Raw genomic sequence first — 26,557 nt, 5'->3', positions numbered from 1 at the left:
ATTTAGTTTATATTTAGTTTAGTTATATACATTACATGATCTCAGAATATATGAAGTTAAATTTCTAATTAACGTTACGGAAGACAATAGTTATGATATTTAATTAAAATGTGGGAAGTTTGTAACATTAGATTTGGTTGCTATAAATAAAGTTTCCAACCAATATATTCTATTGTGTAGTTGCTTAGACCTAGGCAGGATAAAATCACTATATTTAGGAAGGTCTATTATATATTTAAAGCCATATGTAGCACGTGCCACCATAGACAAGTCAAGCAGAACCAAGAAACAAACTTCAGAATGTTTTTGCTTAATAAATTTTGCTTGATTTTATTTTTCATTCGACACTTCGTTAATATTCAAATGGTAATTTTCTGATATTATGACCAGATGTCATCATCTATTCGATTAATCCGGTAAATTCAAAGTGAAAAGAGCATTTCTGTATTATCTGGTAAATGTACAACTCGATGCCATTGTATGGACAATGCAGGGATAATTTTCACAGAATAGGGATACTTGTCAAAAATTGGTTTTTTTATTAGATTACAAACATGTTTCGGGGTTAAGATCCCCGTTGGTTTAGGAGGTGTCTTGTACTGTATTTTTAAAGTTATGTAGAAGACATTGAATGTTTTTGTTGGTTTTACAGCCTGGCGATGGGGTTCTTTTTTGTTCCACTCATTCAGGAGGCTCGCCATTGATTGTGTTTAGTTACAAACAAGTAGCTACAAGGTAGAAATGGTGGGTTAAAATACTTGATTGTCAATTATATGTGTGTTTACCAAGTGCACATCTAACCACCTGGACTATGTAGCAAACTACTATCTTGCAATAGAAACTTCCTTATATTCGAAAGTCTTAATATTATAAGGACATAACAAATCAACAAACATTTATTTGTGTTTTGTGAATTTCAATAAAAACTTGTGGACTTATACAGGTTGCATTTGGTTTTTGAGAATGTTGCTGTCGTTGGTTGGCCTGTTTCCATAACAAATCTGAAACCCGACTCAGTTAGCTCGTTATTTTGAAACTTTTTTCATCGTATCCTTAATTTGTCAGACTATAAACACTAGTTAAGACACCATATTTTGCTGTACCTCCAACATAGCTGGTAGGAAAACAATTTTCGGATTGAAGATAGCAAATTCTTCCACTATAGAACGTAGGGAGATTTCTCTTTCCATTTACCAAATTAAAAAGAAGAAAGAAGAAGAAGAAAGAAACATTATTTCTCACAAATAATAAATGACAGATCAAATTTAAATTAAGATTGAACTATGGGACATAAATGTACGTTTTACATCTGATTATCAACCAATATAGCCTATACCACTTTAGCATATCATCCACAGAGTTCAATCAGATTGTTTGCTCTATCGTGATTTCTTTGGTGTACAACATTGATAAAACTCAAGGGTTAATGGGCTGAGCTTCACCAAAGCCCATCACTCGAGTGGTTGGAAACTTTCATTTCGGTCTGTCTGATTCACAATCCGATATCTCGACAACAAATTGATGTCTAGACTTTCCATGTAGCTTCATGTCTATAAAGGCAAAATTGATTTTTGCGTTGGTGGTTGCCACTCCGTAGAAATGTGATGAACGTCAAAGAAAAGTACTAAATTGGTCTTAGAAGTAACCATGATTCCAGTAAGTAAGTAGCAGCACAAACAGATTTGGAAACAAACAGAGTACAATCTATTGAAATTTTAACGCGATTATTTTAGTTCTCTCGAGCCCTTTGACATTCCGTTGTATTTGTTCATACGGTTGGTACGGGGGCGTAATGTCGCACCGTAGACAGTCTCACATCAGAACCTGACTAACTAGGCATTGTTTGTTGCAGATATAGACACAGCACGCTACAGTGCATGCTTGTGTTGGTTTGGAGATACAAACAAGCATAGCACGCACTGTGATTGTATTTCGCACAAACAAAGCATCTCAAATTCAGACTCATACCACGTATTCCCATAATTTCTTATGATTATCGGTTTAAATTTAAAGGACTTCAGTTGAAACTCTAACCCTATTTTCATATGTCTCAGTAAATAAAGCTAAAGGAAAATTATTAAAATGGTCTGGAGTGGATTAAAAGAGGCCATGTTCCTCCCATGGCTAGATGTATGTTGCTTGCTCTAGAATAAGCTCTCCTGACAGTATATTGATTCTGTAACGGGAGGGTTACACAAAAGATTTAATTCACGTTAGATTTTTATGGCGATAAACTTACAAAAATTATAGAGTGATCATTTAATGCAGTATTCAATTTCAATCACAGTATTAACAGTAATACTTGGATCATAAACTAAGTGAAAGAAGTTTATGTTTTGATCTCGCTGCAACGCACGGTTTTTGAGATAGTCACTTTATGTAGCTTTATATTAGCTTTGAGTGAATTCTTATTTAGTCGTATAGTAGTTAGGTTACTACTGAGCAAAAGTGAATATTATTATGTGCAAAATAATTATATGTATGTGATTACTTCCTTAAAATGTCAGTTATATTGTTATGTTATTTCTGGTATCTGATATATTGACATATACAAATAGTTAATGCGTTTTGCTCCTGCCACCAATGTAAGTATACTGCAGGACGAATATGAAATATACCGGACTGTCAAGATCAAACAAATATTGACAGCATACCTGTCCACGGCCGGGGCAGGGTTGGCAGAAACAAATACCCTCTTCTTTATGGAAAGAGCGTATTATTAAAATTTAGATAGAAAGTCAATAGCAAATATTGTTCAAAGCGGGGGAATAAAAACAGTTTTCATATCGGAGCAATATCTGGGGGGCCGCGCTTTCAATAAAGTATTCCAAATTGTGTCATCGTTCGGTTGATATCAATATTGCCCTGAGATAGGAAGAGGGAATTTATAAGGTAAATATTGGGGGCGCCGGGCGGCTCGGGGTGGTGGGGGGCGAGCGCATGGGCGGGCGGGGAGTTGCGTCGCGACGCGTCTCGAGGGGCACGACGCCAGTCCCGGTACGTCGTCGACACGGAGAGTATGTCTTCACGTTCTGCGACCCCATGTGACCTGTGACTTGCTCCTGTGAAGCGTCGGTTGAGTGAGAGAGTGTTGTGAGGTGGGAGTGCAGTGAAGTGCCATGGAGACCTGTTATCCCGTCTTTGTCGTGTTGGTAGCCCTGATGACGACCGGAGCAGAAGCTACGAAACCTGTACCGGAACACCAAGGTTAGTCCTGCAACTTTGTAACACCTGCCGCGCTTTCACAATACAGTTATATTTATTGGAAAAAAATCTGATAAATATAACCGCAACTGGAATAATCTCGCAGAAATGGAGAACACGACAATCTGAGTTCACACTGAAACAGAACTCATACCAAGACCGCATTCAAAGTCACGTTTTGTTCGAACGTGCAAGCTTTAGCTAATGGATTTTTCCTAATGAAATGCACGTCGTGAACCGGGTCGGTTTAGCTCAATTGAGGTGACCAGATTAACTAGTAAAGTAATAACCAAATAAATATTTGGATGTCCTATTCTTTTTCACACGTTGTAACTAATAAACGTGTAATTGTTTAAGTGAACGCTAATAATTTTGTCGTTGCCTTCCTTTGCAATTAAAATATTAAATCAAAGTTAATCTGTAACCATGTATTTACCTTACTTGCTGAGTAATTTGCTGAGATGGTGTGAAACTACTTATTCATTATTTCTCTTTTGAACAGTACTCTTTAACAGTTAAATACCTGTGTTTACAATGAGTATATCATTCGTACCGGTATTAAAATGTATACTTTCAGTAGTTTCATCTATTCCTACAAAACAACTATAAAATTATATCAATGTATTGCAATAATTTATATACCTACATCTGATCTTAATCACATCGATAAAGAGTATATTTAGACCCTAAGCATAGAGGTAACGGTCAATGTAAGTAATACCTCGTTGATTCTAGTAGTAATTTAGGTAGAAATAGTAATACCTTTTAAAATATATATTTATTTAAGGAAATCTACTTGAACTGCCGGTCGAATACCGATACTCAACCAAACAACTGAAATATGATATATATTTTATTAAACTGTTACTATGAAATATTTTCCCTGAATCATAATAGATCAACTTTGCAATAAGTCTGAAAAGAATGACCACTTGTATGTGTGCTTTTGAAATATTGTTTCTTTGCATAATTTCAAGCACAGGGTTCGTTTTCCAGTTTTAGTGAATTGTTGAATAGAAAAAATTTCTTCAGTGAAACATTATTTCTTCTTTTTGCTTAATACAACGTTCCTTACTTTGGTTTCTGTGAAAAATTTTTAGCAGCTTGTAACTAAACTATTTTAGTGTAGATAACTATATATTTCATTATTTTGCGTTCGTTCACCTTATATGTAAGTTTTGAAAATTATAAACATTGTCAAAATTATATATGTAATTTACTCGTTTTCATAGATTTTTTTCTTACTTAGTCGAAGTTCTACTGAATTATTTGTTGCAGTCCTTTCCTACTTCAGCCCCAAAGTACAACATATGGGATACTAGGGCCTGTAGCACAAAACAAAATACGATCAAACTGCTCAGTAGGGCTAACTGAGTAAACAGAACTGGAAGCAGCTATATCACTGACAAACTTAAAACAATCCCGTGTTTCACGCAAGTAATAATGACCCCTGTACTGTATCAACACAGAGGGGAATTCCAATTTACTTTACAGATTCCTCATCCGTTATGGATTGTGATGCTGAGAATATGAAAAGAATGAAAGATGTTCGAGTCACGTTGCCACAAAGGCAATTGAAAAGGCAAGAGAGCAAACACGCTACCGGGCGGCGCGGTGTCGATTGTAGATCTTTGCTTCTCGTTTCCATTCATATTTCCCCAGCCCTGTATTATACACTTCCTCGCCTCCCTTCCGATGCAAATCACACCGTCTGTCGTTCTCGACACGAAAACCTAAATATCCGACGCGAGCTCGTTCTCTTTCCTAGAAAAATAAAGACCTTTTTACCCAACGGTCACGACTTGGAACTCAACCGTTCAGCGATATAAATCAGAATTATTGAAGATTCTTTCATGCGAAACTATTAACGAGAAGTATTCCGGGACGTTTAAAACACGGTTCTAAGTAAAACCACTTGAGTAAATGCCAGACTTTACAGTATAATTACATTTCGTAAAACATTATATTGCTACTCCCTGAATGTACCAATGACCATGATGTTGAAAATCATTTGTAAATAATTCCTGAGTTGGTATCTTCAAACTCACGTTAAGAAATAAAGGAATAATTTATAAATAATACAAGTAGAAATAATAATAACTTTACTTGTGAAATAAATCTATTAACTAATTAAGTTATTAATGACCTGATCCATACATTGTGAGTTACAACTATTGATTCACTCTGTTCAGTTTTTATGGATAAAGATGGATGGTATTCAACACTTCTTTTTAGGAAATAGAAGTGAACTTTTTAGACACTGTTACTACTTTGCCCATTTCCCCAAAATGCGATTTTTAGGGGGGCAGCTGATAATTTTTAAATAAACAGACCCATTACGTGACACCTCTGAAAGGTCTTGATAAAAGGAGAAGAAAAGTGGAAACTGGAGCTTTTTATCTCGACCCAGTACAAAATGGCAGCTCTTTTAAATTGATTGAGGCAAAACATGAACATTTAGGAGGTAAATAACTTCAATAAACAACAACTAATCAAACCTGTTTTACAGTTATTACCTGCTGCAGGGCAGGCCTCCCTTATCTTATCAGTTTTGAGGAAGTCCAGTATCGTGTTCAGTTTGTGGTTGGAAGTAACAAAGGTAATACTTGTTTTCGTGATACTTTACGTTGAAATGGAGTTGGTAATATTCAATGTAGGTAATGTTATTTATTTGTATTTAAACAAAGTAAAAGTGGTATATGAGATGTCGTTATAGTATTAGTATATTGTTCTGCCATTTTACAATAAGGAAGTAATTATAAATACAGCGAGTAAAGTGGTTAGTTCAAGATCTGCGAGTCAAACAGCTCAGCTTATTCTTGGTCGGGTGATCACTAAGCGATGGGATGGTTTTGCCTTTAGGTAGTAACACAATGATAGTTATTTTTCCATATTGTTAAATATAATCCTACATTGTACCATTCTTCTATTTAATAACAATGTAACGTTTATATGACGAACTTAAACCGGAACAATTGCTGGTGTCTTTCTACACTATTTTAAGCAAACTGTATTTATATTACGGCGATATTTATGCCACTTTACTTGAATATCCCTAGTAAATATTTGACTCTCTAATAATATTACTACTGTATACTGAGGTTTACTTGTTATTAGCAGTTTGTAAGCTATACAAACTATTTCACACAATACGTGAAACAAACAATCATACTAGTACTATACAAGTAAAAACTCTTTATTAAGTGAAATTTAACACTAAAAAGTGGTAATTTAATAAGTTGAAAGTAGTAAGGATGGTGAATGCTGCCGTTTAATGTGTAGATCAATCATAACATTTGGTTGAAATATTTTAAGATTTAGAAGTAATAAAACTATTAAGGATCGATAATGAAAAATGTTGTATGTTCAAGTAAATACGTCTATTAATTACTAATAATATTACTGGTATTTGATGTAACCACAAATACGTTTCGTTGTGGCGGTTAAAGAACTTGGAAAGTAAAATTATTTTTACTACTCAATATAGCATTAAGAACAGTGTGTATCATAATAACAGCCACTTTTGTTATGCACCTTTATACTGTATCATTCTACATTTATTTCCCTATTTTAGAGCATTAGATATAAGTGTTCATTTGAATAGCTTCATACACAAATTTAATCTGCTCACGAGAAAGGCATATTCAACGAGAGCTCTCAAATTTACAAAATATTTAGCTTCACAAGTTTGAAAATGTTTGAGTTTTGACTTAGTAATGCAAATACATTTTCCACAAAGTACAAAGTATATAATAATTTTCCTTCTAATTATGTCCATATATATATATATATATATATATATATGTGTGTGTGTGTGTGTGTGTGTGTGTGTGTGTGTGTGTGTGTGTGTGTGTGTGTGTGTGTGTGTGTGTGTGTGTATTCGGGATTTTCAGATAACATTATATGTAGTAATATTATGGCTAATATTTGCAGATAATATTAAACAACCCTACATGATTATGTTGTCATTGGTTGTGCGTTAGCAATGTGGCTGGAGTTAAATGGGGTGGAAAGATTATTTCTGACTCTCTATGTTTTCTATTCTTACGATATATCAAACACGAACTAACGTATAGACTTGCAATTGTTATAAAGCCTCATGTATATTATATCCATCAATGAGTTCGATGATGGCGTATATTATTCCATGAGAGTTGACTGTGCATTATACATAATACCTGTATTGTAATATTCTTTTGAGTTACTATGTTGGAAAAAAAAATAACTTTCAACGAAGCTGAACACAAACATTCATGAGACATACTAGCACATGTATTTTAATCATACGGATGATCTTGATGACAACAAGAAATTACGCAATAAGTCAGTTATTGATCTGAAAATAATTATTTATCATTTTAACATTGATATTTTTACTCGTAAAGTAAAGAAAACAATATTCTTAAAGGTAGGTAGAAGATTTTTATTTCAGCGCACTCACACGTTGGTGTACCCTCTCTAACCGACCAGAACATTTATATTATTAGACATTGCTATGAAACCTAACTTATTGTAAATACATGTAAATACGTCATATGGAAGGATTGAACAAGAAATATTTTATCTTTAGGCTTTCGCATGAAGGTGTTATTCGTTGAGAGACATTAATTCTAAAATGATACATGTCCACCACTGAATTTGGTTAAGCCAAAGGCTTGCTTAGTAGACTAAAAACATACAAGTTTCTTTTCCAAATGATTTCTTATATATATATATATATATATATATATATATATTTGTCTGTAGGATATCTTTAAAATGACATGAGCCATACATTAGAAATGTAAGCTCAACGAAGCATGTTACGCTGATTATTATTTTTTTATTCTTTATTTAAAAATCTGTTAGGACTATTTTTAGCCTTTACAAAATTAATCAAATTAAAACTTTAATTTTCCTGTGTGCCAGTATAGTCATATTTTCACAACACAGTCAATCACAGGCTGACGAAATATTGAGCTGCATTTATATATATTCAGTAGGCCTTATATATATATATATATATATATATATATATATATATATATATATATATATATGTTAATGTTTAAAAAAATATTTTAAATCACGTATTGAAGTAAATGAGTGTTGTCTAAGATTTGAAAACATATTTAGGGCACTGAGTTCTTCCATCTCTATTCCATAAGATCAAAACATACTAAGTATTTTTGTATTGATTACATCTTTTTATGTCTCAGCTTTTCAGTTTCAGAATCTTGTGGCTATATATTTAACTGGGCCTGGTTATTGAGATGAATTCATTATATTTTTACTCTGGTTACTTATGTTCTATTAAAATACATTTCAAAAGGGATATTGGTGCTACAACTTTAATACGATAATGACATACTTTTTGGTATTTAAAGAACAGCTTTACAGAATATCCCAGAAAGATTCCCCCCAGAACATACAGCAAACTGATAATACTATATTTACAATATTTTATAAAGGTACACTTTGTTTGAAGTTTGTTTTTGAAGATGGGGGAATTGTGAAGGAAGCAGGATTTTCCATAATTTTAAAAATTAGTGTCAATAATTATATTTTAACACTGAACGATGGCAAAATCCGGAAAAAAGTCCTTTTGCCTTCATAAAGATACTAATTTTTAATTTAACAGCGAGAGATTAATAGTCACACAAATAATTTTTGAACATGCAGTCCTATACAAATGAGGATAAACCTTATAAAACAATGAATAACTAGGTCAAAGTAAGTTTACTTTCAATATAATAATCCCCAAAATAACTGGCAGATAATATTAGTCATTACTGGTGCTTACCATTTTGTCTGAAACACCCAAGCATCTGTTACATCAGAACATAAAATTCCACGAAAATTTCTGAACTAAACACATTCGACAATACTAACTTATAAATTTAAACCACGAGTGTTTTAACTGGCAATGGAAAAATCTGCTAATGGTATCAAACGATAAACGCTATTCGAGAACGTGGACAAATACATGCATTTACTAACGAATAACAGTTAAGTTAATTTAGTTAGCTTTAGCGTTTACATATTTATGTTTGATGCCCACTAAGTGCATGAAACTCATGTTTCCACTGCTAAAAAGTTTAAGTTCGTTATTCCTTTTTAATGTTCTCACTAACTATAACCAATGATTATGAACTATTATATCCATAATACATGTTTTTGTACGAGCAAGAAAACTGTATCATTATGAAGTAATCAAATATATTGTTTTTTTCCAATATTACAAATACAAAGTTACTACTGTATTTGTTTTGCTGTAATAATATTAGTTTAATATTACTAGACTATCAATTACTTTGTCTTTTGATATAAATAATTGGGATTTTGAAAACTAATTGTATTGATTCAGAAATGTCCAGTTTGTACCATGTGATATATAATAGGTTTAAAATTGCAGATTACGGTACAATATTGCAATGTAATACCAACTTAAATAAAAATGTTTCGGAAATATATCCATTCTTCCAATAAAACCACTATAATACAGAATACAAAAACAAACTTATTTATCACAAGCTAAATAAATCACACCCATCGGTTTGGCTACATACCTAATGGAACCAAATCAAATTCTGATTTAATTTTTTTTATTAACATAGTTTAAATTTAATTGCCTTAATTATTAATTTGTGTAAACAAACTTTTGAATGATAATAGATAAATTTCAAAAAGGATAGCGCAAATCCTCAACTCACCATACACAAAAAGTATATCCTGCTTTTATCTGATATATTTAACCCACTTTTGCACACGAATATATTTTGACATACCTTTAATATCTTAACAGATTGTTTCAAAAAATTGCTAAAAGATGTTTCCTTTCTAAGATCCTTTACGGCATATTTTTTTGTGTTATTGCACCTGTTAAATTTTAAGATAGGCCTCTACAATGTTTTTGGTTATAAACAATAACAGGTGTATAACTAAAGTTTTATTTGCTAATGGAATTCAGTCAAACCTGGTATGAAAATAATTGTTATATATTCTTTAAAATAGCAGGGAGTACCACATATCCCTAAGATGCGATCCATCATTTTTACTCATTTAATTCATGGGATGTCCCGTGGATATACGGAAAAATGAGTAAAATTATTCATAACACAGAACATAAACTTTCAGATTTCCCACCAGTAAACCAAAAAGAAATTGTGTCGGTCTACTGGCTGATACTTTTCACTAACGCTCGGTCAAATATCATGAATGAATATGCACAATCATACAACTCATTCATGGCATGCATGTCATGTAATTCGTAGTAATCAAATATAAACAAAACGAAACATGAATGGTTACCAAAGTAAACAGCGAGTCCCCTCTGTACGTTTTATCAGAATGTGAATGGATCCCCGATGCAGGGCGAGTATATCGCAGAGAGCGGGTGTTCTGTTATTAGCTCAAATGTCGCCTACTGTTGCCCCTGTAGCATTTGTCTAATGGAAGCTTCGTTTCATCCTATCAAAGCCATCAGTGGGAGCATTCACTAATCCATAAGAGCATTACAGCTACACCTTCATAGCAGAGAACAGAGAACAGAGATTGGCTGAATCGGAATAACTCATCGCGAAATAGACGATTAATCTTCATTATTGAATTAGAGCTTGTTTTAGCAAACAGTGTAATTTCTATTATATGTAAGAGACGATGGAACTTTTCATATATTCATTCTTGATTTCCTTGTGCAATTTCAATAAATAATTTCTAGTGATCAATAAGTATTTCAATGAGTATTTACATCACAAATTAAATTAAGGAATTAATTAATGATTTAACAAAAATGTTAAGATACAAGTTTCTATTTTTTATAAAAGAAAACTCAAAATTCGCCAATTATTTTTATATTAAAAATTCACCATTCCTTTAAAATATAACAAAATTCTGTTTGATCCAAACTTTTATAAATATATTATGAATTAATATTTACTTTTAAATATGCAAATATTTTATTAACTCATCTGATAATTGTTTAAAATATTTATACTATTTCGAATTGTTGATTCACACCTGACGATGGCATCTTGGATGTAAAAAGGCCTCGTGGGGTAATATCAAAATTATTGGATAACTGTTAGTTTTCTTTTACAAAATAATGTAAAATAGTTTTTTTTCGATAAGAAGACTCCTCCTTCAATGAAATGTCAAGATACAAGTTTTGGATTTATAAATTTTCTTTTCCTCTATGTATTTTTATTAAAGTAATATGCCATACCATGTATTCACATCGATATAACCTGACAGGAAATTACTCCATATAACGGATTTGGTCTTTGGACCCTTGGTAAACTTAAATTACAATAGAATTGTGTAAATGTCAAACATTACAATTCTACTGTAGTTTGATTACACAATTGAATCCTAGATTGAATAAAATGTTAAGTACGGTATAGTACACGTTTTAAGGATTAAGTTTACGATCCTTCTGGAAATGTAATAAAAGAATAACGATGCGTTACGATGTATTTGTCAAGATAGAATAAATTTCTATATAAATCAAGTAATAAAAGAGTAAAAAAATTAAAAATTGGGAAGCCGAAATAAAATATTAAATAAAAGGATTTAAGTCAAATATAATCTAATCTCACGATGAAATAATTTCAAAACAAAAAGTGTAAAAAGTTTTATTTTTGTATTTTGGTAAACAGCGCATTGAAAATTCCGCTTCCACGAGGAAGTCGTTTTGCTGAAAATATTTAATTGAATTTTTATAATGATAAGAACTGAAAAATCTAAATGTGTCAAAACATCAGCCACAAAAGATCGAAGCAAGATCGAGGCGTTTACCCATTCCACCAGCTTTATTACTACTACACACGCGTGGCTGATATTAGCATGTATGTCGCCAAGTTATGAGTGTCCAAGCCTCGTCATTGAGCCAACAGTGACTACTTGACCTTAAAGTTATGGAATTTTGGAACATTATACAACATTTTGTATTGTATGAATGAAGAATCTTGGAGCAATGGAAATATATTTTCTTATCATTGAGAAATATATAAAAATTTTACAATTTTATTTCAGTTTATATTTTTATTTATTTATTTTTTATTTGAATTTTTTATTTTTTATTCTGTTAAAGCAAATATTTATATGATTGTGAATATATTTAACAGGATTTGGCTGAGCGTTAGTAAAAGCCTTTACCTCATTGTTTGATCTTGAGAATTAACTATGCAAAAAATTAGCAGTGATGCTGCACTGATCCGTAGTATTCTTGTGTATTTTGGTTTAGGAAGGATACATTGAAATACACAAAGATTCTTTTGATACATTTGAACTTTAAGTGTTTAACAAATTACTACAGATTCCTGATAAAAGAAATGATCAAACCATCTATTTACTTACTGCGTTTTAATGCTTATCCTTATTCGAAGATACTTTATGTTGTGTAATATATTTTATTATAATTGCGAGATACTGTTGGTTAGATTTATTAAAACTTTTATTTATTTTATTATTGCTTAAATTACGATTCTGGTTCATATTTATATAGCTTTTGGCTGCCTAATTGCTTAATTAATACCTTGACATAATGTTATTTTCTGGCAATTCAAGTAGGGTTAAATAAACATGTACGTACAATACATAAATTTGATTCATAAAAGTGAGCGTACCAACAATAATTTATTATTAGAAGTAAATACCCTTCATTAAAGTGTTATAACAGGACAAATTTATGAAAAATTGCAGACTAAGTTAATACCGTCACTAAATGGATATTGATATCTGGCATAGTGATATAATAGTGTATATACATTGCACTCGTGAAGAGATAGCTGAAAGACATTTAATATTTGACAAACTTGTTAGCTCAAGAAAATTGTGTATTAAGTTTTCTTGTGTTTCTTGTCTCGGAGAAAGATTTCCTCCGCGTCTTCTTAGCATTCCGATCACTGGAGTTCCCAGAGATATGGTGACTGAATAAAATATGAAGCTGTGTAAGACGAAACGTCTGCCACCATGGTTTCTTTTTTGTAATTCGCTTCTTTAGGCACAATGTCTTTCATCTTTATCTAACTGAAACATTGTCACTATAATTTTATTAGTTAAATAATTTTTTTATTTAATTAAATATCTTCATAATATTTTAAACCTGAATTTAACATAATATCAGGAACTACTTTTCTCCTGATAATATGTAACATCGTCTTCCATAATTAGTATCTCAAAAATAAATTCATTTACAGGAATATTTAAATATGTGACTTCGCCTACTTGTTTATGGTAACCAAACGTATAATTTTATAGCGCATAAATTTGGCTAGCCTGCTATTTTCCAACATGCCGACCAACGTTTAAAATGTCTTATGAGTATATTCTTGCAAATATTAGAATATAAAACGACATTTTAAAACAACCTCATTCATGCCAGTTTTATTTTTATCTTATTCGTTTAGTAGCTATATCACCTTCCTCGGATGTGCAACATCTTAAATCTGATGCTGTTGCAGACTTAAAATCCGGACACATGATCGTTTGAAGGGATCCAAAAATAGTCGGCAAGAAAGAACGAATAAGCTCAAAACGAACTTCCTGCATCGTTTCAATATCAGACACACATAGACTAAAATGTCTATAGGCTATTATCGTTATCAAATAACACGTTTTTTTAACAAATATTTCAAATCACAGAAAAAAACGAATGCGGGTATTATTAAGTGAACTGCTAATACTGTGTGTATGTTCAGTAATACTAAACAATAGTCTAGTAAGTTACCATCATTAGTATAACAATTAATACTGGAAAAATAATGACAAGCAATAGCCAAAAACGATGTTAATATATTTTTAATTGTTAATAGATGTATTTTCCTCTAAACTTGTTGTTCAGATACCAATAATGGCCCAGATATAATATACTATGATATAATAATTAACTATTAAAACAAACTCTTCTAATAATTATTTCAACTATTATCTTCTAGATATGACTTCCAAACCAATGTAACACTGTTTTTGTTAGAAAACATCAACGTATAAATCATGAGTTGTACTGTTAGTGGAAAAATTTCCCATTGAATGCCTAGCAATCTGTAAAGCTTGAGCTAGTCTACATTTCCGATCGTTACTGCAGTTTCACTTTTTAATTGGGTGGCACCCAATCGGATTGGTTTACTAATTCATAACGGTGGCAAACAACTATTTACTGGGATAATTAGTGGGCCAGATCACTTTACACCGATGGTTTTAGCGCGAAATGATTCTACACGTCCCTTCGTACATATGTATCATTGGTGAACTATTGAATCGAGCGTTGAGGTTGGCACGAGGGCATTATAATATTATATGTATTACAAAGTTGAGTGTGACTATGGCCTAAGTTCTAAAGCTAGTTTCACAAAGTTTTCTTCTCATTTTTGGTATTGTAGCTCTCGCAAGGAATATTTGAGAACATTTTTTACATCACATATCGATTGAAAAATGATTCTCAAATCAGATTCTCCAAATTAGCCACTGCAGCTTATTCGATGAATAACTAATTAAGAATAAATAGTCATTAATAATGAATTATTCATTTTTCTTACTTAATTGGAATATAATATATGTCTCTCATTTACACCTTAAGAATCATATAACGGGTAATTTTGGATAGTCTTTGCTCTCTCCTATTTTTATTTATCATAGTTTTCAATTCATTACTCACTAATTAGAGTGAAGCAAAATGAATGATCCCTAAGCCTAATAGAACCAATCCTCCTGCCAATTATTTTACTGCTAGAGTTTTGGAACCGAAAACTCGCGACCAAAAGTCGGTGGCTGAAAAACTTTGCTATCAGGACCTCAGTTATCTTGAACAATGAACGAGCAGAGTTTTTACGACGATCGACGAATTAAAAGGTGAATTTTCGCCAAGCGCCGCGTATATTCCGCGAGCTGAAATTCTGTTTAGCTGACTATGAGTCGTATTCTAGCATGTCGGCACGTATCGGCCCCAGGCGGTTATGGATTGAACCACGAGCAAATATATAGGCGGTAAAGGTTATTGTTGTGTTGGCTGGTTATGTTGTAGCTACCACTGTGTTATAGTACATACAGAGAAGTTTATTGTGGAAGTGGGGCAAAGTCCAGATCCAGGTCTATATGAGTCTAGATGTAATGAATCTAATAAACTAAATTACTATTTTAATAATAACAGGCATACTTGTTGAGCTGCAGTTATGCAGGTTAATTCAAAACTGCATAAAATCATACAAAGATTTTTTCAGGAGTTGTGAATAATAATAATAATAATTCTTTATTTTGTCAAAAACACAGAATATACATTTTGCATATACATCTTCATGCATAATAAAATACATACATATATTTACATAGTAGAAATCAAAATAAATGTTCTTACATTAAGTAACTACAATATGTTCATTTTCAGATGCAAAAACAGTCTCAATAAAAGATAATATAACTTAAAAAAACTGTATTTAAGACAAGACAAATAGGAACCCCATAGGTAAAACCAGTATTGGGATCTCCATCACTTAACTAAAACAAAAAAAATCGGCTAGCAGCGACACGCAACTCGTATTAGGAAAAAAAAATAATTTTGCTCAAAAAATAATCTCTGTTTAATAACTCTGTGCTTTAAATTACACAACTAAATTTATCCCTTCAAAAAAGTAAACTGTACAACAATAACAAAATAAACCATTATTACAGAGGGAATAAAAAAAAAAAGATAATAATAATACAATCTGCACAACAAAATTTACACTAGAATTCTACACAAATATATGAATATATGTGAATGTTTGTCTGTATGTCCTTTAAAGACTCAGAAACTATTTAAGCAATCATTATGAAAAATTTTTATGTATATGAATTTTTCCACGTAGAAGGTTTATAAATTATACCTATTGATGTAACTCACCACCGGGTGGTGCTGGAAAATTTAAAAGTTATCAAAGCGCCTGCACATTATAAACTGCAATTACGAGACAGTTATGTTTATTACATAGCAAAACACTATTTTAAGGCGCTAATTTTTTATGTATATTTGTCTTTAAAATAAAACTCTGGTTGAACTTAAACCTTGACGCTTGACCACTTTATATTAAAGTATATGTACTTGTACAATGACTTTAAACACACAATTTACTTTAACGGCGTTAAAAATATAATTCACTTGAACCTGAAGTGCTCATGGACGCGCAAAGCTTAGGAAAAGCGTGCGAAGCCGCGGGAAATAGCTAGTATTTAATATTTTTACGTCATACCACAAATTTAGAGATTTATCGCTACTAACAAGCTTATATTTAACTATCACTTATGGGTATCTTTTAAGTGACCAGTTAATTTTTACGCCACATTTCACATTGTTACTCTTGTATGACTGGTCAGCTGTTGGTAGTTTATAAATGTTTGTTTTAGATTTAACGCACACAGTAACATGTCACAGCGTTGTATGGCACAAAGAATAACTTTCCACTTTTATACTGACTGACAATAGTGGACTGTCAGACATTCTGACCAAAATAGTTCCACGTAAGTATTTATAAAGTTGGACACATATTCCTATCCAGAATCCAACAGCCTATTTGGATTGTGTCAGCAAAAAAACTGAAAAAATTAATTTTTCTTGAAATTAATAGAGATATTTTCCTTAATGGAGAAGTTTATGATCATGTGCTCTAGTCTTAGTGGAGGTGTGTGTAGATGGATACAAAAAGGAATAAAATAAAAAATAAACAAAATTTGTATTTCTCATAGCTTAAGTTACCTTAAACCAACCGTTGACGCGAAACTAAATGAAAATTCAGCGACAGCTAACCACATAGAGACCCCTACTGAGCTGAAATCTAGTCTTTATCTATTCTTGTGACTGTTATATTGCTATTCATGTAGTATCTGTGGTTGTTTTTAACCCTATAAAGCTAGAAAAAATTTAATGTGAAAGATTAATTCGTTTCATTATTTTTACAGTTTGATACCTTCCTATTATGTGGTCCACCAAACTAGCATAACTAGCGTTCAATTTCTTGTTTATGAAAAATACCTCTTTTAAATTCAATAACAACCAGTTTGTGTGGTTAAACATTGGGAATTTTGTCTTAACTCCTAAAGAGTAATCAAGAACATTACTCGCCTCGCTGACTCAAATACATTATTTTCAGTTACCAGATTCCTTGCAGCATCTCGTCAGTTTCAGTGGTAGTGTGTATAGTGTGAATATACCCTCTGTAAATGAAATAATAGGGTAAGTATACAAATGGTGTTCGTTTATTTTACATTATGTTTTACTAAATTGCCGATTTAATTTCATCTAAACATACTGTTTTCATTTTGGTTGACATTTATTTAAAATTGGTGATAATAATGTTGGCCAATGTGTTATAATAAAACTCATTGAAAGAGTAAAACTGTAATAAATTAAAAGTAATTTTGAAGATTAAATATAAAACCTACTTTAAAATAAAAAGGTTTATGTTTACCCTTTTAAATCAAAACTGTTACTTTTAAAATAATAATTGAACAGACGTCTTAAATTCGAACACACCTATTTAAAACACAGTTATCAACATAAAAAAACTGCGGGAAAAGTGTCTTAGAGCTGAGATTAAATATGACGCTTTCACACAAGGGTCAGGTCGGGTCAGACACTTTGACACAAAGACGTCAGTTCCGAAACACAGAGTCGGACAATTGTTTGCCCACCCAGCTTTATTTTCTGGCCGTATATGATTCTCTCTTTTATGCAAGTGTTAAAAACAAAACATGTACATTACTTTTAATGTTAAACATAAATTTTTTCCAAAAATATTTGTAATTTAACAATAATACACGTATTGTAGAGTTCTATAAATAAGGTTTATTGTATAAACATTTGGGATAATGATACACCGTTAAAAAGTGTTATATAATATATCACAGTCTGTGTTCGTAAGAAATTAAAAAAAAAGTGTGTAAGTATTATTACAAACAAATTAATGGAGAATTATTAATAAATAAGGGCATATGTATTGATACTTAACATACAAATAAACATATCCATGTGTTTAGTTTACTATGAGAGTAACAAAACGTGGATATTTTGTTTATCCACACTGATATATTAAATACTCGAATAGAGATTACACTAACTTAATCCTCTCGTTGTTTACAAAACCAATATATAACGGTAAATACTGTACGTAACTTACATTTCCATCAAACCCAAAAGCATCCATGGTAAACGTATCAAAATCAACTTTTTGTATTTAATTCAAGTTTGCTATTGTCGATGGAAGTTTTGACAGGATAACAGGATTTCGGAAATCTGCCATCGTTATGGTTACAAATGTATAATAACATCGTTACAACGTTTCAAGGATTGGGATCGATCCACTTCGTCAGATGGAGAAGTTATTATTACATACAAAAAGAGAATGGGAAATAAAAGGGTTCAAATATACCCCAGAACTGCTTGGAGTCCATTCCAGGCGTTGTTACTGCATAGAAAGCAAGTCCCGAGCACAAGTCACGACTACGACAGACAAAAGCACACATCACACCGGCACGGATGAAAGTGGGATACTAACTCGAAAACCTGCCGATTCTAGCTCCGGATTCACCAGATGGCTGATGGGGCTGGGCAGGGATCGGGTTAAGCAAGTGATTGCCTTGATCACTGGACACGGCCACTTCAGGAAACACCTAAACACTCTAGGTTTACGAAATGAGGCCTCGGAGTGTAGACTCTGCAATAAGTCTGAAGAGACTGCAAAACACATAATACTGGACTGTGAGAGACTGGGAGCAAGGAGAAGGGCTCTTTTCGGTGACAAACAACCAGGCGACGAACCAGATGCTAGTATCGGGGAAAAGCTTCTTAGCCTAATTAAGGGCACGAAGATAGGCTTACCCCTCTAACATCAAAGGGGCACACAATAAGCTCAGGTTGACGTGTGAGGATCTATGAATCCACCCCAATATCCCAAAGGAAAAAAAAAAAAAAAAAACTCGAAAACCGATGTCGGCTCTTTCTTTGACACCGCATCGTATCATCTGAAATAATGGACCAGGAAGGCGATGGCCAGGACGAGGAATGGGTAAAAGCAAGCCGATTCCGGCCCTATGTCTTGGTCTAAACCTTGGTGTCACTATTTTTGTATGTACTAATATATCCCCAACCTGACGAAGAGGAATGATTCTAATCCTTGAAACGTTGTATTATACCTTTTGTAACCATAACGATGGCAAATGTCCGAAATCCTGTTATCCTGCCCTTTCTCAGAGGTTTTGCGGTTAGGGAGAAGTACATACAGTCCAAAAGAAAAAAAGTCGTTACACTCATTCCTCCGGTGCAGAAGAAAGAGAAGGTGTACCAGACTACTGATTGAAAGACATCAAACACTGCCATTGGATGGACAAGGGCCACCATCAGAATAAATTTTGTCCACATAAAATTAAAGTTCATGTTTAATTTTTGCCTATAGTCAGTGTGTTCTCTAGATGTCAAATGGATAGACAGACAGATAGAAATGATATTTTCCAACTCCTTTTTAGGCTTCTCTAAATGTCATCGAATGATTAGATAAACTATCCCAAGTTTCTGAAAATGTCTACATCATTCATCTTCATCCTATTTTTTCCGATGTAAACGTGATGTAGACTTGCCATAAAAAGACCAATGCTGGACTATTTAGGTTTTTCAAAACATAGGATTTATAATTTTAACTCATTATCAAATTTATAAGTCGAAAAGTTTAAATACTTTTCCAAGGCTCAAAGCCTAAAATACAAATATATAAACAGGTTCCTTAAGACTACACCTTGAAACTTCTGTAATCCTACAAAACGAAAGTATTTGCTATTTTAATAAAAAGCGTATCATGTTTAGACGCTAAGAAATTTTTATTTAAATTAACTGTTTCTTTTTTTCTTAGACAAAAACAGAAAATTAAAGGAAAAGTCCCTGACAAATAGCCAGTTACAATACAAGCACTACAGCCAATACAACTCTTTTGTCTTAGATTATAACTTTTGTAACTGGCAATCCACGATGTTCCCCTTTGTGTTACATCGTCCGTTATGTGTGCTCCTTTAGAAAAGATTAAAAAAAAAAACATTTATTTGTTGTTACTAAAAACAACCATGTAGAGTAAATATTGCGTTTCTATGTTCTATAACTACAAATAAACTAATTACGTGTAATAAAGTTATTAACGATCCTATGTATAATTACAACTGATTGATTATACACAGAGTGTTCATTAAAAGTGTTCTAATACATACAAAACCAACAAACAAATGAGACCTCTCAAATGCGACGTGTTTGGTGCTCCCGGTTTGTGGAAACGTATCTTTAAAGTGGCCGTGCTCGCTTATGCGTTGACGGATTTCTTTGAAAATGATAACGTTGGAATTTGTATAAAAATGTGTAAATGTTTGGTAAACTATGCAGTTTTTATAACTATACCGTTGTTTTGTTATTTGACTTTAAAAACTGTAAACAGCTACTATTTTAAAAATTGTAAAATTATTTTGTTTTTATTTTTTTTTTAAGGTCTAAAAAAGGTTAATACAATTCTCAGGTTTCATTAATTTATATTGACTGGTTAAAAATATATATTATGTAGTAAACACACATAAACAAAGACGGAAGACTAAAGGTTTTAGGACGTAATATGGACTTCATACGGACTTTTTTGCTATTTGATATGTGTAAAACAATATTCAAAATTATTGAAACACTTTTACAGAACCCACTGTATAGTAATAACAAATAAATCTAAATTGTATTAACGATTTGACACTTATAAATTAATAAGAGATGTTATGAAAATGATAATGCTATCTTGTTGTATAAAGGAGCAAAAAAACTCCTCTGCATGTTGCATTTCTAAAATATCAATAACTCTTTATTCAAGTTTTCAGAATATTAGTAGTTGAACAAGGACCTTTTTAAATGTCAAAATATAATTTATCAGGTATGTTTTACTCAAAATATTTTCATTCAAACCGTAATGACATAAAAATGCAAGTTATTTTTAAAATTAAGGATTACTAAACATTAGCAAATTCTTGAAAATAAAAAAAAATGTTTCTTATTGACTCATAACATCAAAGTACACATCCCTTAACTTTATTTAAATACGCTGTTTATGACATTAACACTGGTTCTAGTACCAATGGTTAAGTGCTTCAAAGTAAGTTCTATATGGCTAAAAAGGGTCTGTAAATTCCCCAAGTGGGGACATGAAAATTCTCATACGTAAGACTATTTTTAGTTACTCACTTGAAATAAAAATGTTAAAAAGATCGATTTTAAGTTCATATGAAAACTTTATTATTTGTCTATATAAAAATATGTTAAGTCTAGAAAATTTCAATTATACTACGTATAGTTGGAACATGTGTACTTAGAAACATTTGTACAAAAAACGAAACGTCACAAACTTATTTCAAATGGGCAGATATTACTAATACTTGAAAGTTAATTCTTATATATCACGTGACTTAGCGTTGGCGAAGCCTATCAGTCTTGGGGCTGGAAAAATTAAATTTCTGTCTGCCTGTCTGTATGTCAGCACGATTGATCGAAAACGAACTGACCTACCGAAATGAAATTTTTTATGGAGCTTTATTTCTGTATGAACAATACTGAATACGACGGTGAATGTCACTCCGTGGGATTCGACTGAGCGTTGCGAAATAGTTTTACATTGCTCTTATTGTTAACATGATGACGTTGATAAAATATTAGTATAAATACATCTGTGAGAAAACTCGGTATATTCATCAAATCTTTAAACATGATACGTAATAAAACATTTTTCCTAACTATCCCAACACACCCAGAATAATTTTATGGAAACTTTAAAGTCGGTGACATGATACAATTTCAGCGTGATGTTGCGTTGTTGCAGCCTCCGACCTCACACTGACATGAAACACAATTTTAACGTATCATGTTGCAAGATACCTCAAGAAAGATTATCTGTAGCTTTACAATTCTGCATGAAACATTATTTCTACATACACAAGCATGACTGTCCAACCACGGAAAATTGTTGAGTATAATTGAAGCCTATTTCTTAGAAGGCTACCACAATTCCTCTTTTTTCTGGTGAGGGAATGTGAACATTTCTTTTCTGTATCTTGTGTTGTGTATCTATCTGACTGCAGAAATCTCGAGAATGAAATAGGGTACTCCCACCTTGTTATAGAGTTATGAAACATTTATTATTTTGTGATATAATATGCTGTTTTTAGTAATAGGTCATAGTTACATAATAATATTTATCTGAACTCTTTGCATTCATCTTCAAACTTGCAAAAATAGCCACATTAAATTGTAGAAATCTACAGACTGCTAAATAAGAACTACGTAAAAGGGCTAAATTCAGCCTGTAATGTAAATACAAAATAATAACAATCCCCAGTTTAAATTACATAGTAATGTGATATTTTATAATACATGTATGGTAAAATAAAAATTCAGAGTAAATATAATAATTTATTAAATTCATATTTTGAATTTCCTCCAATGTCATTTAATTTTTCAGCATTTTTCTCAAATAAGAAGCTTATTTTTAGCAAATAATCGACTTAGTTGTAATTTGAAATTTGGAATTTTGACAGCCGTACTTAATAAAAAATAATTTTCAGCTATTTTTAAAATTATATTTACTATTTAAAACCAGTTGCATACATCTCTTTAAAATTATTTAAATCAATGTACACGTATGCAGAATAAAATATTTACAAAACGAGGTTCACATAAAAAGCAAGTTAACGTAATGATATTAAAGCAGGGCACAGCGTTGATGGAGCTTTAGGGTGGAAATACCAACTTGTTAAAATACCGCAGGCACCGCGCTGTCCAATGCCATTACTAAGCACTGTATGTTTTAGCTTGATTATATGGGACAGTCAAGCCATGGGAAAGAGGCGGTGAGCTACATTAGAGCTTGTCACTTTAGGAACATTTTACAACCACTTTCGTTTCTGTTGCTATTTAAATATTAATTTTTAAACCTTTTATCAAGATGTAGTTTGTGTTGTTTTGGATAGTATGTTTATACCTCACTATCGCTCGTAATAAAGTGTACTAATATTAAGAACGATAGCTTTTTTATTTTGTATATATTTTTAAATTTTATTTATTAATTTATGAATCGCTTTAAAGGAGAAGCCGATCTCCTTTTAAGTTTTATTCTGCCCGTCCTCATGGGCCACTGGCCTGTGCGAGGATCTCTTCAAACAAAATAAAGCTGATACTGATAAAAAGTGCAACGGTCACAGACAGGATTCGAACCTGCGCTATCTCTAACTCAGACCCACAAATTTCAAAGTCTTAGACCTCTCAACCATCGGCACTCCCACTTTAGCACTCTCTCAATAATTATAACAATCACTAAGGCCGCAAGGTATGATGAGTTCAAAAATATATCGTTTTACAAGGCAATGTAAAGTCTTTCGACAATGTAACATGATCAATTACAGGAACAATACATGTTGATGTGTTGTATAAAGCGTGAAACCTGCTCGCCATCTCGTCCCTCCCCTTGTTGCGTTTGAGAAACCCCTCGTACAGAGCCACGGGCGTACAGAGAATGGAGATGAAAGAGACCGGCTCCAGTCAAAAGAAAATCATTCATCGCGTACACTTAGAGTCCGCGGTTGAATACAAAATAAAAAACAAAGAAGTTGACCGTATATCCTACTGGACCTTAATTCACGAAATTCTTCAAAAAGTAAAAATTATGCGAGCTTCACAACACATTTTGCAATATCTCAGCCTCGCTACGTTTAATTCCTTTACGATATTCATGTAGGAAGATCACACCGAAAACCCAATTAAGTAGCTACTTGAGAGCTTATTCAAGCGTAAAATTGCGTTAACTCGCATTAACTCGCGAGTTAACCGTAACTCGGTTGCTTCGATAAATCAATTAGATTAATTCGAAATTAACAAATGAATTAAAAGATTTTATGTTTTTAATTTATTTAGCAAACATGTATTGTCTTATAACGTTCGCAGATTTGACTGAAATGATCAATACAACAAACACGTAAACAACTACAATTTACAATTACCGTAACAAAATTTAAAATCCTAAATTTTGTGTCGCTGTGAATCAATACATCAACAATATACAATTATATTCTATACTACTAAATTTAACTTATGTTGAAAAAACCAGAAATTCATTAGTGCTATTCAACAACCACAAACACAGAGCACATATTTACTGCATCATAATATGTTGCATGACTATAAAACTGGATTTTAATTTTAACCCCTTTACTATTTCCGTATAAAAGTTAAATTTGGTTAAATCAGATTGAACTGTGTAACATTCATTAGTTCATACATTACCAGGAAAATATATTCAATTAGTATAACTTTTAAATTAAAAACAGCTTTATAAAGGCAGCTTCATAAAAACCACTTATTTAAACCATCACCAAAGTGTCCACTTTTTGTGTAAGTACTGTGGCAGATCCAGTTGACAGAACATTATGCAATCTGAAAGTAACTTTTAATAAGTGATAAAAATTAAAAATGCTGTATTTTCTAACTCATTTAAGAAGAAAAATTTGATTCTCTATGTATATAAAAGTATACTTGGTCCTTATTAAGAGGCTGGTGTATTGTGTAGGAGTGTCTGAGATGTCTCAAGTAGTTAAAAATAATAAATTTTTTCCCTTCTTTCTTCCTAATGAATACCAGACGAACCTTTCTATAATCGTAACTCACTAAGAAAGCATTTCCGGACCTCTGTTTACATAAACGTATTATTTTTTCAAGTTGAATGAACTTCCACAGTTTCTGCATGTCTTCGTGAATCACCCCGTATGTTGTATAATGTTAAATATAGCTGACATGTAAATGAGCATCTTTGAAGTAGGACAACTAAATAGTCAATACTGCTCAAAGGTCACTACGACTCAGCTTCAAAGATGAAAATGGACAGAATAAAATTGATTCTTGTATATTCACTGGTAGGGAAAGTCATCTGAGATGGGTCACTCAGTATCAGATTAAAGTACCGGATATGATAGGAACCCACGCTATCCTGATGATTATTACCGTTATCTGCAGGTAAGCAAACTATTTTTCATATATCGTCCCATAACAGTTGATATACAACACAAAATTAATCTTGTAACTGTGAAGTATCCAGTGCAAGGTGCACTACATTTACAGTTTTAAAGTATTTTTATGGCATAATACTGCATTTAAGATTCTCAATCTGGATCAATCTTGAATTACTGAATAGTCATTATACCTGTAAATTGCGTTTTAAGCCAATTATTTTTATCAGATACATATTTTTGATTTCGAATTCATACAGTACATTGGTTATAAAAATTTTGCAAACCCCTAAAGCGATAGCCAATATTAAAAACATAAATCGTATTTCTAATTTGTATATTGAACTAAGTAAACATTGATAAAACACTGAGATAAATGTTTTTGTATATTTATTGCATCAACTGATGAATGTATCGAAATGTGCAGTTTGCGTGAATAGTACGTAAATGGGAAGTAAACATACTAATACAGTGGTTTATTTAATTAACAAAGCGCAATATAAGTGAATACACATTGTAGTGCACTCCGCGGGTGCTCTCGAGCGTCTATATCCTCTACATACGATATCTAAAGTTTAGTACAAACCGCGATTGGGAAAGTTCAGCAGTAAAATGATGAGGTGAACTAATTTAAACTTCAGAAATTCGCTCTATTGTTTAATACCAATTGATTATCATGCGTTCTTAGACCTCTCTTTGTAATAAATTTAAGAGGCTGTTGAACAATAATAAAAAATCTGTCAATATATCGAATACTCTAAAACATATTTTAAATCCTGTGAATTTATTATTTTAGCATGCAACACTTGTAACTACTAAATATACTTCAGGAACATTTCCAGTCTGACAAATTGTGTTCTATTTATCAGTTGTGTTCAGCGTCACTTTGCTGATCGGCATGTTTCTATAATACCACTTAAATATAGATTGTTGCCACAACATGCAAAACAAATGTAAGAGTTTATAATTCTTATTAATACTATTCGGTTTTGTTGGATAATGAGAAATACAGTGTTTATTAGGATAAACTACATAATTTAAAAGAAAACATCCATTCTGGTTCAGTCGGAATGGAAGGTCGTCATCTAAAAAAGTCAAACTGAAGCTGCATTATTATTAGTTAATATGCATGATTTGCACAAGACTGATGGGACAATAACTATCAACTCTGGTATGATATTAGGCAAGATTATTAATAAATATTAGGCAAGATCAACTCTGGAGACCCGTATTAGGCAAGAATATTAAACAAAAAAAATTTTGTAACACTAACGGCATGTCTGTGTGGTTATTCAAAAAAAGCTCCAAGTATACTTTTTAACCACTAACAAAATTGGTAAATGTT

At 32.1% G+C, this 26,557-nt stretch overlaps 1 protein-coding gene across 1 annotated transcript in view; it reads left to right on the top strand.

Moving 5' to 3' along the window:
* Positions 1-3,007: 3,007 nt before the first annotated feature.
* LOC124355383 (neural cell adhesion molecule 1-A) overlaps positions 3,008-26,557 on the top strand; it is a 406,182-nt gene continuing 382,632 nt past the window's right edge. The window contains exon 1 of the mRNA XM_046806510.1: positions 3,008-3,207. Coding sequence (XP_046662466.1) covers positions 3,120-3,207 — 88 coding nt within the window. The 5' untranslated portion in view covers positions 3,008-3,119. The remainder of the gene's footprint in view (positions 3,208-26,557) is intronic.

Source organism: Homalodisca vitripennis, chromosome 1 (genome assembly GCF_021130785.1).
Source record: "Homalodisca vitripennis isolate AUS2020 chromosome 1, UT_GWSS_2.1, whole genome shotgun sequence".
Classification (NCBI taxonomy): Eukaryota; Metazoa; Arthropoda; class Insecta; order Hemiptera; family Cicadellidae; genus Homalodisca; species Homalodisca vitripennis.
Note: the sequence above shows the minus strand (reverse complement) of the source record. Positions and strands in the feature narration are given on the sequence as shown.